The sequence below is a fragment of the Callionymus lyra genome, chromosome 10 (assembly GCF_982586985.1).
Source record: "Callionymus lyra chromosome 10, fCalLyr1.hap1.1, whole genome shotgun sequence".
Classification (NCBI taxonomy): domain Eukaryota; kingdom Metazoa; phylum Chordata; class Actinopteri; order Syngnathiformes; family Callionymidae; genus Callionymus; species Callionymus lyra.
This window is the reverse complement of record NC_141827.1, coordinates 16,582,877-16,602,972: the sequence shown is the minus strand read 5'-3', so window position 1 is coordinate 16,602,972 and position 20,096 is coordinate 16,582,877. Positions and strand designations below refer to the sequence as shown.

At 38.0% G+C, this 20,096-nt stretch overlaps 1 protein-coding gene across 1 annotated transcript; it reads right to left on the bottom strand.

Moving 5' to 3' along the window:
• Positions 1–1,012: 1,012 nt before the first annotated feature.
• cntn2 (contactin 2) lies at positions 1,013–19,272 on the bottom strand. The gene is made up of 23 exons (XM_087801881.1): positions 19,072–19,272; positions 17,701–17,789; positions 16,603–16,744; positions 15,493–15,668; positions 15,305–15,400; positions 14,888–15,100; positions 14,618–14,720; positions 13,543–13,724; positions 13,334–13,470; positions 12,603–12,732; positions 12,375–12,525; positions 11,710–11,837; positions 11,303–11,478; positions 10,497–10,617; positions 9,514–9,672; positions 8,974–9,123; positions 8,032–8,102; positions 7,675–7,909; positions 6,617–6,732; positions 5,575–5,761; positions 4,643–4,755; positions 4,259–4,427; positions 1,013–2,403 (listed from the first exon to the last, which is right to left on the bottom strand). The coding sequence occupies exons 1-23, from the start codon at positions 19,110–19,112 to the stop codon at positions 2,285–2,287; spliced, it is 3,204 nt and encodes a 1,067-aa protein (XP_087658007.1). The 5' UTR covers positions 19,113–19,272; the 3' UTR covers positions 1,013–2,284.
• Between the last annotated feature and the right edge of the window lie 824 nt (positions 19,273–20,096).

Genomic DNA, 20,096 nt, shown 5'->3' with positions numbered 1-20,096 from the left:
CACTTGCTATTCCTGCTTTGGTTAAATCATGCATTTGACACATTTTACTATGGAATAAAGTGGTAAATATGAAGGAAAACCCACTTCCTTCTCTCGCGACATTATAAACTGGACTGCCATCATTATCCTTTTCAACTATTGCCCAACATGAATTTATATTATCTCTTGTGTTTGTACACAATTCCTATCTTCTGGAATTGCACCTTTTCTCGGTAATGCACCAGTAGCAAAGCTCTGCCAGAGGGCGAAGCATGTATGAAGTAAAACATTGATCAGGACTGTTGACTATATATTAATTTCAGTGTAATCAAACAGGGACGGTCTTGTAAATACGCACAACAATGCATCTGGTAGCAGTGCAGATTGTTGCTTAGAAAAGCAACTAAACGATAGATATCTCCATCTACTAAAGATCAAAGTTACATATTAAGTCCGCTGTTCTATCAACACCAGATATAGAGTTTGAATATAATTGGTGGGAGTCTGTGTACTGCACAGTATTGTGCTGTGTGTGCTCTTTTAGTTTGGTGTTCTAAGTCTGCCCTTTAAGTGACCTGCACAGGCCAGTTTTTAGACATTGGACTCTTTGTCAGAGGATTTCCTTTTTATTGTTTTTATTTACTGGACGACATCACACCTATATTATTTCTTTATATTATTAATCTGTTCCTGGTTCTTTCTCCATGGGATCGACCTTCTATAAAACAGCAGCTTTATATCAAAATGTATTTAACTTTATTCTAAAATGTTGCCAATATTGTAAAGTCATAAATAATAACTATAGCTATATATACTAATGATATCCAGCAGTCGTTGTGTTCACTCATGACGCCAAAGGCGCTTTACAAATAAAAATGACAAATTATCTTACATTAATATGACATAAATCAAGATAAACATCATCTGTGAAAGTAGAATTTGTTCAATCAAATTATTCCTACTTTCAAAATCAAACCCAGAGACAGCAAAGCCGAGTCAAAGTAGTTGTAAGCACATGTCAAACTGTGTTTATTATTAATGTTGGGTGAAAGGTGTCTACATGTACACAGTTGTGTATTTGATATCAGTGCAGTCATAAATCATCATTCAGATCAACTGTTGTGAGGTTTAACGCACACATGATGTACCAAGTAATGCTCAGTTCTTCTGTTTAATAGTAACACTGACAATAATGTGAAAAAAAACAAGAGTCCTCTCGAATTCAACACAAACCTTGAACAAAACCTTCTTCAACATGGATCCTTTTTATGAAATAGCTTGTTTAATACAAACCAAAAAACAAGGGGCCAGTATTCCTAAAAACGCTGAGAACTTTACCTAAGCTGTGTTTGGTTGATGCTAGACCTTCAAATCAATTCATTAAATTAATTTCTGCAAGATCCAATCTTTGACATTTAATTAAATTACTCTTAGTCAGTGGCAGGAAGATATATATCCACCATTTTGTTTGGGAGCTAAGAATTTTATTAGAATTTGGCCACTAGGAGCAACTCTTTGGACTAAGAATCTTTATGAATACAGGCGCATAAGTCTTCCTGACACCAAATGAGTAAGTTTAAAGTACTCTGAATTTGTAAAAATGTCATTATTTAATCTCTTCCTGGTACAACAACTTCAATGTAACAGATCTACAGGAGAATTATTCATTGTAAATATTCACATCCATTTCAGTAGAGATGTGTGAACGTTGATGTTAGATTGTTATGTGTTAGCATCTTAAAGTATCTTAAATGAAATAATAACATGATGTGTTCATGTTGTGAATGATGGCGCACATAGACGGCTACCTTTTGGCTCATCACGAGAAGTTCAATGTAAAGTTTACACACGTTGGTCAAAACACCAAAACCAGCAACAGCGGCATTGAATAAATTAGCAACATCATTTTATCAAACACATACAAAAAAAAATGGAACAATTATTAATTAAGATAAATGTTAAATAAATAAATAAATATATAAATAAAACACTGTTGGTGATAAACAAAACATAGGCAGCTAAAAATGTAAACTTAAAACATTCATTTGGATATTTTCTTATTTTTTCATTATATAGAAAAAGAAAGAACGATCAGTTCTTCTACAATCTGTGCTGGAGATCAAAAATAGTAAACCTTCCGTCTCTGGTAAACAGTCAGTGTAAACATGTCAGACTCCAGATGAAGGCCTTGGTGATGAAGGCCAAATAAGACGTTTCTAGTGATACCTCTCATATGTTCGCTATAAAAAGTCCATCTGTCTCTTCTTGAAACAAAATAAACTGAAGTTCTTGTCTTCTGCGGAGGCTACAGTCCAGCTGCCCTTGAGCCCAGGTGCAGCAGAAGTAGCAGCGACAAACAGGGAACCAGCAGGAGACGACAGGATGGCGAAGCTGAAGCGTGGTTTTGAATCATCATACTGGTGCCTGTGAAACAGCAGAGACACAATTATTTTGCTGAAAAAATCCAACAAACAAGGCTCCACAAGACGGTTCTTAAAGGATCTAAGCTTGGGTGCAGAAGAGATTGGGACATGGAAGAACTTCCGTGGCAGCTAACCAGTACCAGTGGAACTCCTGGTCTACACTTCTTGGTAGAGTTGGAGCTCTTATCACCGGTTCTGTTTGCAGTTTCAGTACAGTCAGAACATGGTTTGGTCTGTTGACCACAGGATCTCTTTGATGCTTTTTCTGTTGAACTAAGTAAGTAACTAAGTAAGTAAGTAATTAGGTTAGTAAGTAAGTAAGTGAGTAAGTAAGTAAGTAAGTAAGTATGTGAGTAAGTAAGTAAGTAAGTAAGTAAGTAATTAGGTTAGTAAGTAAGTAAGTGAGTAAGTAAGTAATTAGGTTAGTAAGTAAGTAAGTGAGTAAGTAAGTAAGTAAGTAAGTACGTGAGTAAGTAAGTAAGTAAGTAAGTAAGTAAGTGAGTAAGTAAGTAAGTAAGTAAGTAAGTAAGTACGTAAGTAAGTAAGTAAGTAAGTAAATAAGTGAGTAAGTAAGTAGGTAAGTGAGTAAGTAAGTGAGTAAGTAAGTAAGTAAGTAAGTAAGTAAGTACGTGAGTAAGTAAGTGAGTAAGTGAGTAAGTAAGTAAGTAAGTAATTAGGTTAGTAAGTAAGTAAGTGAGTAAGTAAGTAATTAGGTTAGTAAGTAAGTAAGTGAGTAAGTAAGTAAGTACGTAAGTACGTGAGTAAGTAAGTAAGTAAGTAAGTAAGTAAGTGAGTAAGTAAGTAAGTAAGTAAGTAAGTAAGTACGTAAGTAAGTAAGTAGGTAAGTGAGTAAGTAAGTAAGTAAGTAAGTGAGTAAGTAAGTAAGTAAGTAAGTGAGTAAGTAAGTAAGTAAGTAAGTAAGTGAATAAGTAAGTAAGTGAGTAAGTAAGTAAGTAAGTAAGTAAGTAAGTAAGTAAGTAAGTACGTGAGTAAGTAAGTGAGTAAGTAAGTAGGTAAGTAGGTAAGTAAGTACGTGAGTAAGTAAGTAAGTAAGTAAGTAAATAAGTGAGTAAGTAAGTAGGTAAGTGAGTAAGTAAGTGAGTAAGTAAGTAAGTAAGTAAGTAAGTACGTGAGTAAGTAAGTGAGTAAGTGAGTAAGTAAGTAAGTAAGTAAGTAAGTGAGTAAGTAAGTAAGTAAGTAAATAAGTAAGTACGTGAGTAAGTGAGTAAGTAAGTAGGTAAGTAGGTAAGTGAGTAAGTAAGTAAGTAAAAGTAAGCAATACAGAGTTAACAATACATACAAAAATAAAAACTCTAAAAGATCAAGACACATAAGACAAACACAGGAGTCTCAGAAAATCAGGAAAAACCTGCACAAATAAAAATGTCTTAAGATGTTTCTTGAAGGAGTCAGTAGACTCCAGAAGTGTGTGAGCAGAACCATCATTAGATTCTGATCCACTGACCTAAGAACCCGAGCTGGGGTGTATTGTAATAAACTGTTACAATACTGTAAACGCGAAGACACAAACACATGGATTATTAGCTCCAGATCGTGTTGGGACATAATTATCCCAAGTTCAGAGATTTTATCAGTTGAAGGAAACAGTTTTTGGTAGGTTTGAGTTAAAATTGTGTTAGTGGAAAAAAGTAGATCGATGAATGGATGGTCAAACAAATACATATATAAGTAGTAATTAGTTTAGTAGTTAACTGTTTCTACCTGCAGGACAAATACTTAAATTACAACATTTCAATTAAATGATTATTCATAGTTACTCAATATATCTTTTGTGACATTTCACTGCAGCTAAAAGGCTGGAATACAAACTCAAGCGGCTGCTGAGATTCACCCACCTTTGTCGTTGGACACGATGATCTCCTGCACTGGTCCGTCCCCACCTTCACCCCAGGACCAAACCTCCAACATCACGTAATCGTTGTCCTTGGGCTGCGGCAGATTGACGGATGTCTGCGACTTATCCAACACCTTCAGCGCAGTCTCGCCCTCATGCTTGTACAGGACCTGCACACATGTGTCAATCATTACTTCACTCATTCATAGCATTATGACCACTTGAAGGATATTCTTCAGAAGAAATGATCTGCTCAGGTGAACCTCTTGAAACATATGAAAAATATTCTCTTTATATTGTAGTCCAGGTTTCAAGGGGTTAACATCAAGTGAAAAAGAGTTTCACCTCAGTGTTTCCGCCAGTCGTGGAAGTGCAGGAAACTTACTTTGTAGCCAAGAACAGTCGACTCGTTCTGCATAGCCTGCACCTGGTCCCACCTCACGTTGACCCATGGACTTACAGGCTTCCACGACAGGTTCCCTGGAGGCCTATTTGGAGCTGCAATAGAGTTTTAGGATCAAGAAACATCTTAAGACGTTTTTATTTGTTCAGGCTTTTCCTTCATTTTCTGGAACTACTGTGTGGTTCTCAGTATTACCTTGACCTTTAAAGTACATACTTTATTGAATTTTGTTTTGTTTGTTTAAGCGCTTTGTGACCCTGGTCTGGAAAAGCGCTATACAAATAAAAATTACTTACTTACTTGCTTACTTTAGTTTTACAAAAATATATTTAACATGCAGTAAAAAACAATAAATTGTTTAAAAAAAAGAAAAAATGGATCAAATTATGCGCAAAAAAACGATTCAAGATATTCCAAAAGAATCTGAAAAAAACTTAATTAGGTTGTAATAACATGTCACTTATCACATGATCTGTTCAAAAGCCAATCATGGCTCTTAAACAGTCCAAGTTGCTGGCCCAGTATTGTGACTTCTGCTCTTACTGAGGCATTCAGAAACCAATCCTGAGCCAGAGGAGACATTACTATACTTTCAACAAAGCACCTAAATTGTGGGAACAATCCTCAGTTGTCGGCCGACTTTTTGGTTTTACAGGCAAAAATCAGACTCTTGCACAGAAGTCTGCTATAATGGAAAGTAGTAGAGCGACGACTGGTACTATTTCGAAAAAAGGCAGTGCAGGAACCGGGCATCAAGGTAAGATCTGGGCTTATTGGGAGGGTCTTAAGAGACTCATGGACTTAACAAAAAAAAAGGCCTATGTTGCCATGGAATGGAACGATGATTAGAACTATGAGATGCGACCTTGTTGTTCCACTTCATTAAACAACATGTGAAAAATTGCAAAACGTACGTGGCTTCCTGGTGGTGACGGAGGTGCGCGGAGACATGGGTCCAGTTCCAGCGCTATTGTAGGCGAGAACCGCGATGTGGTATCTGGTGCTGGGTCGGAGTCCGGTGACTCTGGCTGTCGATTCCAAATCTGCCGTTCGTACTCGGTCAGCGGCTGCTTCTCGTTCATGCTGACGCCAGTAGCGGATCTGTGGACGGAGGAGAGCGATTCTCTGGATCACGTTCAGGTTGGTGGTATCAGGACTCATTTAGTCAGAAGTTATTAAAGAAATAACGGTGTCGTGACAGCTGCTCTTTAGTTCAACAATCCTTCCAGATATTATTATTAAAGTATGATCAATGTTCGTTCATGATAGATTAATAAATCTCCAATTTCCATAATATATATGACTTTGTTTGATAGTAAAACCAAGAGATCCTTAAAGTTAGGATCTCTGGTCTTATAGTCGAGTTAAGAGATAATAGATTTGGATTTAGGTGTCATTTGGTAACTATTACTTATTGACGTACTTGTAACATAATCATGTTAATGCAAAAGTATAAAAATCAAGCATGCTGACACATCTTAAATAAAGGTGGGAATCTTTTAAAATGGTGCCTGTGCTTGGACGGTACCCTGAGCAGTCCCTGAAGAACGATTGCAAAACTCAATAAAAGTTATATTGCAAAAAAAAAATTACAATTAATACATTTTGTCTGTCGGTATTGTTTTGAGGCTTCATTTTCTCACTAGTTATATTACAAGTTAATATTATGACATTAATATTGTTTTGGGGCTAAACTGTGTTTAGCAAAAAAAATACATGTTAAGATTTTGTATCTTAGACAAAACTAATTATAGTGAAAAAAGACACCAAAACTGTTACAAGGCCCACAAATCGGCTTTTTTGGTCTGGTTACTACAGTTTATGTCACGACAGGATCCATTCTGGGACGAAGTATCGGTACCCATCCGAAACCCTAATCATGTGCCAACCTGAACAATGGTTCTTTAATATGTGACGAAGCTGAACAAGAGTTTCCTACTAATGTGCCCCACTTACCTCATATCCCTTCAGAATGCCGCTGGTGCTGAGATCCTGGACGGATTCCCAGGTCACCTGGATCTGGAAGGCTGACAGTGCCGTTGCATTGACGTAGGTGGGCCCCACAGTGGGCTCTGTGTAAACCAGGTGGACATGACAAAGACAGTGAAGGTATTGTTAGATAATAAGTAGTTCAATTAGGAAATTCCCCCCAAAAAAAATTTGAAAATGACATTTTCAAAAAGTACTGCCTATTTATGAATCACACCTTAGCATATGTTCTAAACAACAGTTATAGGTTCATACGGTTGTCAGATTACAAAAATATTTTCTTTTTTGAGCCAGAACCAACAGTACTTAGGTTTTACTAATATAAAAAGCTTAAAATCCAGATATTTTCTTACACGCACGAGCCACTTCTGCGTACACACGCACACATTACAGATGATAAAGACTCAAGAGGTTAAAGGTTAATTTATTTAGGTTAAATAAATGGCAGCAGAAGTTTGCATGCAAGATTTTTGCAGTTCTTGAATGAAGTCGATAACGTGACCGAAGCTGTGTAAACAGAGTACATGCCTCTGAAATTTCTTTTTAATATTTACCAGACACAACACGACTATTTCAAACTTACATCATTTTAACAGGCGCCCCCTACTGACCTCTAAGAACTAGCTAGTAGTGATGGTCTGATGAAGCTTCATGAAGCAGTGTCATTATTTTCAGAGTCCACTAGATGGCGGTCTCTGCACTATTTTCCTCTTTTTTGAACAACTGTTCTAAAGAAACATCACATCATTTTTAAACTGATGGCGCCACCTACTGACCTTTAAACAACATGACACTGTTTCATGAAGCTTCAGCTAGGTCACTTATATCAGCACAGTCCTAAAAACTGCTGTAAAATTGTGATGATACTGTCGGGTTTAGTTTTGAATTGTATTGTTTTCAGACGATACGACTTTGTTTCTCATTAATGGGATCTAAAACTTTCAGTTTTTCTGCTATCAGTCAAATTTCACTGCTTAAGACAAAGTCCGTTCCATTAAGATAAGAGGACATGACTCGCTGCTCACCGTCCTCGGCAGAGTGAACCACTGCGATCTGGCTGAAGGGTCCGTCCCCTCGGTTGTTATAGGCTTTGATCTTCACCTCGAAGGGGGTGTAGGGTGTCAGGGTGTTGTTGTGGTACACATAGCGGGAGGACTCCACATGTGGTACTCGCACCGACATCCACGATGAGTCCTCCTCCTTTTTAAATTCCAGGACGTAGCCAAAGCCGTTGCCATTCTGGTACTCTCGGGCCATCGGCTGTCAGGGTGACGAGGAGGTACAGACGGAATATAAGTCACTTGCAGATCAGATACAGAACAGATTCATCATGTTTTTTTTATAAAGAGGTCGAGCACAGACTTCAGTGCATTCTTACTCACAGTCCAGGTAACAATGAGCTCACTCCGGTCTCCTCCTCCACCGCCCAGCCCGCTGGGAGCCACTGTGGGAGCTGAGAATCAAAACACATGTTGTGTTTACAACAGGTTACGTAAAGTTCACACACTGTAAAACAACAAACACAGAAACCGCACACGTGGACTTGAATGTGCTTGAATCAGCTCACATCAAAATCAGGAGTAAATAGCCCAAGATGGACTTTGAAAGCTTCGAAATCCTCAAAGCAACTGTATTATTATTAAAGGAATATATTGGGTTTATTTATCGTTAGCTTTGCCTTTTGGCTCAGCTCTGTAAAATCAAGTTAGCACGACCCCAAGATGCATGAACTCTTCCAACCAGGGAAGGATCTTTTCTACAATCTCGGACATACCTTTTCTGTATGAGCACCATGGCCTCTTATTTACAGGAGATGATTTTCATCTCTACTGTTATACTTTTAGCTGTAACGATTCCCAGAAGAAACACATCATCTGCAGAAAAAAGCAGTGACCAGATCCAGAGGTCACTAAGCCACAACTTTTTAACTTCTTAACTGCAAATTTTGATCTTTAATACCCAATGAATTCTCATTTTCATTATCGTTTATACAAATGACGAAAGGAAGTTTAGCTGAATTGATCTTTTTTGTGTCTGTTCTTGGGCGTAATAGTGTTTACAGGTTAAGATAAGGTAAGGTAAGGTAAGGTAAGGTAAGGTAAGGTAAGGTAAAACTTTATTGATCCCTTAGGAGGTCTCCTTTGGGAAATTGTTTTTTTCCAATAGCCACAGAAAATACAGCAATTTTCAAAAAAAATAAATCAAAATAAAATAAGAAGAAGAACATAAAGAGAAAGAACAAGATGACACAATCTAAGTCTAAAGATAAAGACAAAGAACATAGATCAATCGTACTCATAGTAATAGTACTCAGTCATACTCACCGGCTTGATGGGTGCGGATGGTTCGTGAGGGCAGGCTGGGTTCTCCGCTTCCCAGGATGTTGCTGGCAACCACCTGGAACTCATAATCCATCCAGGGCACCAGTCCCTTCACGTGGGCCACCTCTGCATTCCCTTCAATGTTGTGGGGGTCTGGCAGTAACATGATGCAAAAAAACAAAGAATACACAGCTTTGCCATGAAAAGTTGCCACTTGGATTGAACTTTATTTACACTTAACAAGTTGACAAAATGCCAGGATTCATTAAGATCTACTTGCTAGACATGCTGAATAGGTCTTTTCGCAGTCTTTAATCACGGTGCACAAATGCATGGTGGGACAATCTTGTGACATCTTGTGACATCTCAGAATCTTATTAAGACAATGAGACAGTGAAAGTGTGACGTAATCACAGCATGAGGAGGTACTACAAAATAGAAATGTGACATTTTTCCCTTTTATTAATAAACTTAATGGATCATTTTAACATCTGTCATTGAAAATTGATTGATTGACATCTGATGATAGAAAACTTCACACACCTGTCCTCATCTGCTTCCACTGAGTCGCGGGAGGTGAGCGTCCAAAGATCTCGTATTTGCCGATCGGACTGTGGTTGTCATAGCCACGACTCCAGCACAGGTCTACTGAGAACTCAGCAATGTTTCTCACCAGCAGACCTCCTGGGGGTCCGGGGGGGCCTGCACAATACACAATTGTTACCAGTGCATGATACTCAGCATGTCTGAACTGTTCCTTGAAGGATAACCTTTCTGAGGCCTATGACATTAAATCAAGGTCGTGACTCAGTTGGGGTCAAGGGGACAAAACCTTCTAAAAGTAAAGGTAGTGGAGGATTTCATTGTTCCTTTAGCTGCAACTGATGTTATCTGAATTGCAACTACATGCTTATAAATAAATATATACAATAAAAGAACAGTGATATATAATAAAATGTGATATGAAAACACAAAATTGAAAGAGTGCTATTGATTATCGATGCAGTATTGTTAGGGGAAATAATTTTTGCATTTTTTCCTTAACATTGACTACAAATGTACATCAGACACCTTCAAGGTATATGTCATGTTTTCACAAAGTTTTTAATTGAAACAAAATCAAACTATTTTTTGCTGGATGACCACATGTGATATATTTTACCTTGTAAAGTCTTGGGGAAAGAAATAAATGCTTATTAAAAATGACACATTTCACCACTGGTTGTTTTAAAAAACACAAGAACAACTATCTTAATATTTCTTATGAATATGAATTATAAAACAGTTAACACAAACACAAAAACTGTAGCTTTTATGTTCGGAGTTAACATTACCTGTACATTTAGAAAAGGTATTTATAGACCACAGCCACCGAACAACTGGTCCCTCAGTTAAAGCCCAGCAAGTCTCACATTCTGATCTCAGATATGCTATTAGTTTTCATATCGTTAGTCGCATGTAGAAGCCGACACAGACCTGTTATCATTCACTAAAATCAATAGACGTTTGATAGGCGTATTACTGACCTCTGACCACCAGCTTGGCAGAAGCCGAGGCGCTGTCCACGACCGTCTGAGCCGTGCAGGTGTACGCGCCGGCCTGGTTCAGCTGAGCATTAACCAGGAGGAGGTCACCGATGTTTTCCCGCTGAAGAAGCAAGATAGAGAGAGAGATGATGACATTCATGAACAAAATGAAAGAGACTTAGAACTAAGTTCTTCATGTTACTGATTACAAAGGTTTTTTATGATGAATTTATAGTTTTATTAGTGTGTATCTTATATTTAGTTTCACTGCAAAAATGTAACACATCGTTTCTATTCATTGTTCTTTTAGTAAATGAACTGAGGAGGATCGGGGAAATGTGAGTTCTTCTACTAGAGCGGGTCAGAATTCTCGCTGCAGAGTTTTGTATTAACTGCAGACAAGACAGCTCCTTCTTGTTTAGACACAAAAATAAACTGTTACAATAGTCTAAACGAGAAGACACAAACACATGGATTATAAGATCCAGATCGTGTTGTGACATCATTTTCCTAAATTAAGAGATTATTCTCAGTTAAAGAAAACATTTCTGGTCAGTTTTCTGTACAAAACTGAATAATGAAATAATGTTTTTTTCATAAAGATTGTGGGGGACATTTTAGCCCTTTTATACTACAGCAAAATGACAGAGATAAATTATTAATCCCAGTCGTAAATATGTATCAATGCTTTGTCCTGCTATTGTTCCTGGTACAAAAAACACCCTGACACCCTTCTGACACCCGCAATTCGTGGAGTCGACCGAATCATTTCTGTGATCAGCTAGCCGACACTTTCTCAAACTCACCCGCTCCACCCTGTGGTAAGGTCCCGCAGAGTCTTCAAGGTCCAGGGGAACTCCATTGAGCGCCCAGGTGAAGGTCAGATCCATGCTGGGGTCGTGGGAGGCATGACACTGCAGAGTCATGTTCTCACCCTGGTTGATGTCAGCATTAGCAGGAGCCAGAGTGATCTTTGTTGCATCTGTGTGACACATCAAATGTTTTATTTTTTGTTATAATGCACAAACTGATGCTTTAGTGAATACAATCCATCAGTAAATCAGATTTTTTTTAATTTTTTATATGTGATTTAAACGGTTCATATTATTTCAGTGTTTGTTTGCTTGCAATAAGAACATTTTTAAAAATTCTTCTTTAGTACTCATTCAATTTTAAAGCTGTAAATGTTTGTGCCAGGCCTGTGTGAACACACCTCTGACAGACAGGTGTCCTGTGCTGTTGGCTTTGCCGAGGTAGTTTTCAGCAAAGCAAGTGTATTTCCCTTCGTCTGCTCTGCTGATGTTATGGATCCATAAAACACCATCGGGTGTAACTGTGACTCTGTGGAAACATTACCATGAAGTAGAAGAAATAAGAAAGAAAAACAGTGACACTGTGCAAAGAAAAATACAAAACATCATTGCTGTTTGTTTTTACTGTTTTGTTTTAAAGGGCAACTAATGTTTTGATTGAAGTGTCTCTTAAATAGATGTTGACCTTCATTTTATCATTGGTATGTGTCTGTTTGTATAATATTGTGAAATATTTACATTAGAAAATATACTTAAGCCCCGCCCACTCAAAACATTTTGTTTTTCTGGAGCTTAAATCTTGTTTAAAATAGCCACGCCCACTCTTTTTGATTGGTCAAACATCGATAATTGTCATCGCGCGTCGTCAATCCCAGAAGTCTTCACCTCTAAAGGACTCATTGTATAATCAAAGCGGGCGTGATTACAGAGGAGTGAAGAATATTATTACGTCATAATGAACTCCGCTCTCGTAACCTCTCGTCCGCTGAGATTTCAGACGGGGGAGAACTTTATGAAGTAAAAAAGGATAGTAGTACTTTACATTATCATATTAAAAAAAACATACCTGCTGCTGTTAGTGAGAAGCTCAGTTCCACGACTCCAGAACAAACTGGGCTTTGGTGCTGCCCGAGGGCGACATGCTATCCTGACCTGCCCACCTCTCGCTGCAGGGATGAGTTTCCGAACAGGGTTGGTCCTGAACTCAGGGGCCTGAACTGAAAGACAGAAAACATGTGTGAGGAGCTTAAAAAAAAGGAGTTCATTTAGAGAAGATTGATTGTTTTTCTCAAACCTTGGACTCGGAGTTCAGCGGAGGAGTAAATGGTGCCATGCTTGTTCTCAGCCACACACTGATACATCCCAGAATCCTCCAGGGCTAGATTATTGATTCTCAGGCTAAATCCATTCACCTCGACTCGATCCTACGGAAACAGAAGAAAAATTGTAGGTGAGATCCTCATTGTGTTGAGTGTCTATTGTATTCAACATTTAATGTTAAGGGTTTAGCATGTATCATACATTGTCGGTTCCTGTTTTGCTTTTATGAATCAGGCTGGAGGTTTGGGCTCTATCCCTCCACAACACCACCATGGAATAACACCCCAGACTCGTCACTTTTACACTGAATACTAAACTGGACTTCAAATCGGATGAGTTTCTTAATTGTAAAATATTTTTCGGACAGTGCTGTACAAAGATTTAGTTTTTTTGTCTCTACTCCACTGGCAGCAAAAAAATCAATACAAAATATTAGAGAATTTAGAATAAAATAAATAAATAAACATAATTAATTAATAAAAAAAAAAGATAAATAAATAAGAGAAAATTAAAGCATTTCAACCAATATATTTTCAATATGAATATATGTTCGGTAACTGCATTCAAGTCCAGTGGCGTGATCAGTAACACAACCTTTGTAGGATCAAAATCAAGAATACAAATATAAATGAAGGTTTTATCTAGACATTAGAGGCGTGAATGTCTACGCAGACCAGTGTGGAAAACAGCACTTGCGCGTGTTACCTGTGAAACCAGAGGATTCCCATTGCGTAGCCAGCGCACAGACGGTCGGGGTTTCCCTGCTGCCACACAACTCCACTGCAACGTCGAGCTGATCTCCACCTCCGAGTCCAGCATGACCTCCAGCCACTCTGGTTGAGCTGGAAAACAACAATTTTGGTTGAGTAGGAAACTGTGACTTACATCAACAAATAATGGGAACATGAGCGAACCTTGAACATTGATGCGGCCTCGATATGTGTCACTTCCCTCCGTGTTGTAGGCTTCACACTCGTAAACACCTTCGTCGTCCAGGGTCAGATCCGGCAGAACGAGGATTGGACTGTTGGCGCTGGATCCCGCTTTGAGAGGGACCAGTCCGTCCACCCTTCTCCACTGCAGCTTCGGAACTGGACTAGGGAAGATGAATGGAAGAACTCCTAAATAAATGGTCTTTCTTGTTGTATAATACAGGGATTCACAGTCATAAGTGGTCAATCCATGTTATGGATATTCATTGAAGAATCTATTGGTTATTTACTCTACGGTTTCTTTAGTGATGGATCTCAACTTATCTTTGTTCAAAAGCAATTTATTTAGAAAGCTCAGAACTTTTTTACGCAGCAAGTTTTACTAAAGAAATAACTGAACATGCCACGGTTCTATCTATAATGAAATCTAAAGATAATTTTAAGCCGCCATGCTGATAGCGAATTTCAAAACAAATGGCTAAATGCAGCAACTCTACAAACCAAGATAAAGAACATACCTGCACTAAACTGTCCTTGAGATTACTTGAAAAGGACTGTAAAGAACAAGCTTTTCTTTTTTCTTTTTTTTTTAAATGATTTCATTTTACTTGTTTTTAAAATGACAGTTAGGTGTAAGAAAATTTCCCAAAACATTATTATTTTAAGTGGAAAAATCGTGAAATGAATTAGATCATCAGCAGTATTTATGAGCCGCAAACTGAGACAACCCTTCAAATGGAATGTTAACTGGCGTCATCTAGTGGTTTAAACAAGTAACTACATTAAAGGCTTTTCAAAACTTGCCTCTAGCGATATGAGCATGATAGCAAAAAGTCACGTGTTAAAAGTACAACAATTATTTCGATCTTTAGTGACGCTATTGTTATAGTCTAGTGTTTTATGTATAAAACAACATAAAAAATAGCATGTGGTTTATAGTTCAGACTCAGCAGAAGGTGGGCAGAAACAAAAGGTGTTTTTTTTATTTAATACTCAACAACAGGGAGGTTAAAAAGTAATTTGGCTTTATAATAAAAATGTGAATGAAGCTACTTACTTTCCATAGGCGAAGCATTCCAACTGTGCGGCGTGTCCTGCCAGGGCATAAGTCTCGGCTGGAAAGCGAATTTTTATGCTTGGTACTGACTTCCTTGCATTGACTGTGGATGGGAAAACACAAACACATATTATCATTTAAAGTGATTTCCTGTAGATACACACATATGTATAAACAGAAATGTATAAATTAAAGACTAGATATATTATTAATGTTATTATTATTTTGATGGATATTTTCCACGTAACATCCTCAACAATCCTTCTTTACCATCAGGTTGCACGGTGAGCTGGGTCGGCCGGCTGAAGATGCTCTTGGTCGTGATGTCCATGTTAATCGTCGGGAAACAGAAATAATTTCCGCTATCTTTAGGCTCGGCTTTGGCCAAGTACAGATTCCCCGTGACCTGGGAAACGAACCAGCGTCCGCTGTCGGCCTTGATGAAGTTGGGAAACTCGTTTATTATCCAGCGGTAGGTCAGAGCTGAGGAAGAGACGGTTGACTTTGTCATTGGTGAAGTAAAAGCAGTTGATTGGTTGGTTGTGAATTTGAGAGAGTGGAGATGGAAAGAGTACCTTGAGTACTACTGATTTAATAAAAGACAACATTATTGAGGATAAAATGGATGAAAGCGTCAGTAATTTAGGGCCTCATACATTTCCAGAAAGACTCAAGGAAAAGGGATACCTGGGTAATGAGACGGGGGTTGGCAGGCCAGGAAGGTTCCTTGGCCTTCATATGCTGTCTGAGGACTTTTGTTCTCCGGAGGAAAGTCATCGAGGTCTTGAAAAGAAAGAAAAGAACAGATAATGGGAAACTTCATATGTACTCCATATGTATTTCTCTCTCATCTCCGCCTCTAAGAGTTCACTCACAACCAAATTTGAGGTTGGCAGCGCGGCTGATGATGGTGCCGCAGCGGTTGATGGCCAAGCACTGGTACGAGCCGGTGTCTCTCTGGAGCTCCGGGCGGCTGATCACCAGGTTGCCGGCCACAGGGATGTAGCGAGAGTCCAAGCCGAGCGGGACTTCAGTGCCGTTCACCAGCCACCTGTGTTAGCAGAGAAATGTTCGGACTCATCTCAGGGAACTCATCTCAAGGATTCGCCCCAAATACAACGTGGAATTAGACGTGTTCTATCGTAGCAAACGTTCTACTGTCAGGTTTATTTTGTGTGTCTGACGTCAGTGTTGAGTTCAAAGTGGGTGCCTGGATGTAAAGTAGGGCTTTGAGTCGGGAAATGCATCAACCGATGGAATAATAACTGCTTGTCTCTGCTTTTAAACCACATCAAGACCAACTCGTTTACACCACGAAAGCGATACTGTGGGCGCTCGAGAAATGTGCCCGACTCCCCTGCAGACAGCCTTCTGTAAAAAGCTGACTCATCATGATCCTCCGTGTAGCTGCCAATTTAATGGTGAACAAAGTGTTGTGTAGTAACTTTTATACTTTCAGTTTGAAAAGCCTAAGAAAACCTTTATTTCTCATATTTGAATAAGGTGTATCTAATAAAAGAGACCCCTCAACTCTACACTTACACGGATGCTTTTTTAAGATGGAAAATCTGGAAGATTACAAGATTTTTATGGTTCAATTGAATTGACTTTTTTTTTTAATAAGTAAAAAAAAAATCAATCATTCTTTGTTTTTCATGATTGGCTTGTCATCATTCTTATCTGCTAACACTCTTTACATTTTTTTAAGAATCAAACGACATGTGGAACGAAGTCCCAGTGTGTCTCGCTGTCACAACAAAGTAGTATGATGTTTTTTATTTATTTATTTGTAAGTGTATAACTGTCTAGAAATATGTGGCATTTTGAACTATTTAATAAAGTTTGTTTTTTATCTTTCCCATCAACTTGTACAACGACAGTGTTACGTTTTCTTTTTATTTGGCTTTATTTCTATTTGTAATTCTGTCTTTTGTAAGTACAAATAATGACATTTGTTATCATTCAAAGTAAAAACTCCTATAAACCTGTATGACGCAGCAGGATTGGCTCTGGCCTGACAGCTCAGGACGACTTTCCCTTCGATGAAACCGTCCGGGTAAATCACACTGCTGGGCTGTTCCTCGAACACTGGTCCACTGTCATGACCAGCCACGCACACGTCTCCACCTGAACAAACAAAATACATTAATTCATTTAAAAAGAAGAAGCTTTCTTTGGTTCCACGTTCATCTAGATAAAGGAAAAATAAATGTTAATATAGATGATTGAGGTTACTGTTTACAAATATAACTTTGTTATAAAAAAAGGTCTCTTGTGCAAAGTTTATATTTTATAATGAATGTATTGCACACCTTTGTAAGAAAAGTGTCACCTATTAGATCGAGATGCATCAAAGTGTGTTTATTTATTTTCTCATGGACAAGTCAATTAGATAAACATATTTATATAGCTGTTTATAAACTTCTCCCATGCTCGACATTTGACAGGTAGATTCTCCAGGTGATAAAACAAACTTTTTCTGCACAATTTGAACGTGATAAATCTGAGCAAGTTTAAGGACAAAATTGCTTTTACTTTACGTTCAATGTAATACATTTAACACAGTATCGGAGCAGATTATGTCAGATTATTTCAAGAAAAAACAAGTTCAAAAAAAGGCTCAAGCGAGTTAAAGGAGCGTTTTTTTAGACGATGCATCATGAACCTTTCAGGTGAAAGAAATGTCTTGTTTCCAGATCTCCAGCTTTTTAAGAGGTCATGAGGTTTTTAAGCTGCGATATTATTTGTGAAAGATAAATCTTTCTAAGAAATAGACTTGACTGAAGTCACTATTTTAGGCACATCCACTGAGAAAGTGTTAACAAAATATCTGTATCTGTTGTTTGAACTTGTTCTCCTGTGTTTTATGTTATAGTTCCAGAAAAACTCAGCAAAAATGTTGTTAAAAAAATAATGTATTTATGCTTTTATGGAGTTATATCTGGAACTCTTTTTTTTCTAAATAGAAAAAAGTTTTTAAAAACAAATTCATGTTGCTATAAGAAAAGTGAATGTAACTTAATAAACGTTTTAATGTCAGTGAAAACTGAAGGCAAATTGTGTGTGTGAGAAATTGAACTTACCTGAAACTCTATCTAGAGCCAGAGTGCTTAGAAGAAAATATAGAAACATTTCTGTCCTCTGGCCAGTTATCCTGGAAGCCACAGCTTGTCTGAATGAAACAATAGAAAGAGCACAAATAAATATTCTACTATTCTGTTTTGATTATTCATTCCATTAGTCACATTGAGAGCTTGGGACACCTGGACATACATTTCCTTTCGACATGAAGTTCCATAAGTTTAATTACTTGACTTTTCCTTTGCACAACAATTCGGTTTGGCCAAATAAAAATACTGATTAATAATAAAACCAATAATTGAGACAGGAACACTAAAGCATCATCATACATTGCAAAAAAAATGAATTCAAATATTTAATTAAGATAAATATTAGAGAGTTAAATCAAACAGTACATGGCCAGTAAAATGAAAAATAATTAGAGATTGAAATGTTGTTAATATTGGATACATTTGAAGAAAGTTTTTTGTTGTCATTCCACTCCCTAAGATTGCAGTAAAATGTGTCCGACGTTATAGTAATGCATTAAATTAAAAAGAAAAAATCAAATAGATAAAATATAATAGAACAATGACACATTATTATTATTGTTATTATTACTATTACTATTATAATTATTATTATTATCCCGCACCAAAAGGTCGTTGGAGCCTGTTATTGTGGCTGATGGGCGTTTTTGTTGGGGTCAATATTCCATTCATTTCTTGATGTTCTGTGCGCCTCAACATTTGGGTTCACCGGGTGCTCCTGTTGTCGAAATCTATTTAACTCATTATATCATACTGTCACTTTTATCTCTGATATAAGTTAATTCAGCTAAGTCAGGTCTTTCCTTTTCTCTAATGTGGTTATATATTTGTATATGTGTATTATTCTCTACACAATAGTGATTTAGCATCCATTAATTCAACTAATATATCATATAATATATTAATTACAGCTAATATACAGCTTAACCCAAACAGATAAAAGGGTTAATATCATTATATTTACAGCTCTAAGCTTCTATTTTAAGACTCTCTAACCTGGTGTTCTGAAGCAAACACTGAGGATGAAATGATGGTCTGTCAAGTGTTTTCATAGGTGTCGAGAGGTCCATCTGGAGCACCGCAGTGCTGGTGGAGAGTCAAGAATCATCGTGTGAACGGATGTAAGTTCTCCTATGTGAGCTTCTGGTGCCGCAGCATCATGATGTTTGTGCATCACTTTGTTTTTGTTCTCAATATCAACTACATCTGCTTGAGGTGCGTTCACTGTCCCAGGTGCACCTGCAGCCGCACCAGACATGGATCTAAGTCCTCCTGCTACATGGTTCAGACATGTTAAAGGCATGCAAAAAAAAAGGTGAACACAGGTGTAAAGATTCTTCTCACCTCAACGTGACGCGAGCAGGGATGCGCCGGGGCGGCAGCATTGCGTCAAGATGCGCAGGATCCAAAACAGACGGTCTTCAGAAAAAAAAAAAATCTCTCAGTTATTCACATTTAACACGTTTGTTTCCCGCACTATTCTCTGTCTTTCTTCCGGCTCCCGGGATGTGGTTTTGGGGTCGAGATAAACATGAACGACGTCACGTCTCCTCTCTCCTCCAGCAGCGTCTCCTTTCATCAGCTCACGTCTTAGCGCCCCTTCCCCTGAAACAACGACGCGGCTTCCGGTGACGGGCATGTCAAAATAAGAGACGTTGGCGCATTAATACAATACATATAGCGCGAGTCTCATCAACACCATATGCAACGTGAATAACTCGAGTTCAAAAATCAAATCGTGACAGGACAACTATTACAATTCAATACACCTATAAGTTGGTAAGTCGAGATTTCCCTTCGTGGCTTTCGGGTATATTTTATTTTAACTTTCCGGAAATGGATTTTCGCAGATCTAACTTGACGCAGTCTGCTGCGCTCAGGTTGATGTCTTTTGTTGAGCACGCAAATGGACGAGGAGCACAACACAGCAGATGCTGCTGTCCGCGCCCCTCCTCCACAGACCCGGGCGCCCTGGGGACCACAGACCCCTCAACACTGCATCTCAATGGAGATTTAAACACATGAAATATGCTGCAAAAACGTGCACCTTTCTATTGAGTCAATTTATGAAATACATACATGCTTATTTTCCAAAATTAGAGTTGGAGATGACGTTGTTCTTTCTTATCCTTTTTCATTTGTATTGATCTCTCTGAATCTAAGACTTTTGTGCAAGATCAGGTAAAGACATCATCTCTGAGACAGCCAGTTCCTGAAACAGCTCTTGTAACAAACTCAAAAAACGCAACAGCAAGTTGTTTTTTAGTTAATGAAAAAGTAAGTGTAACAATTGTATACATTTTATTAAAGGGCATCCAATGTCCCTTTATTTGATCTTGGACCTCTATTGTACTCATCAGTATGTGTCT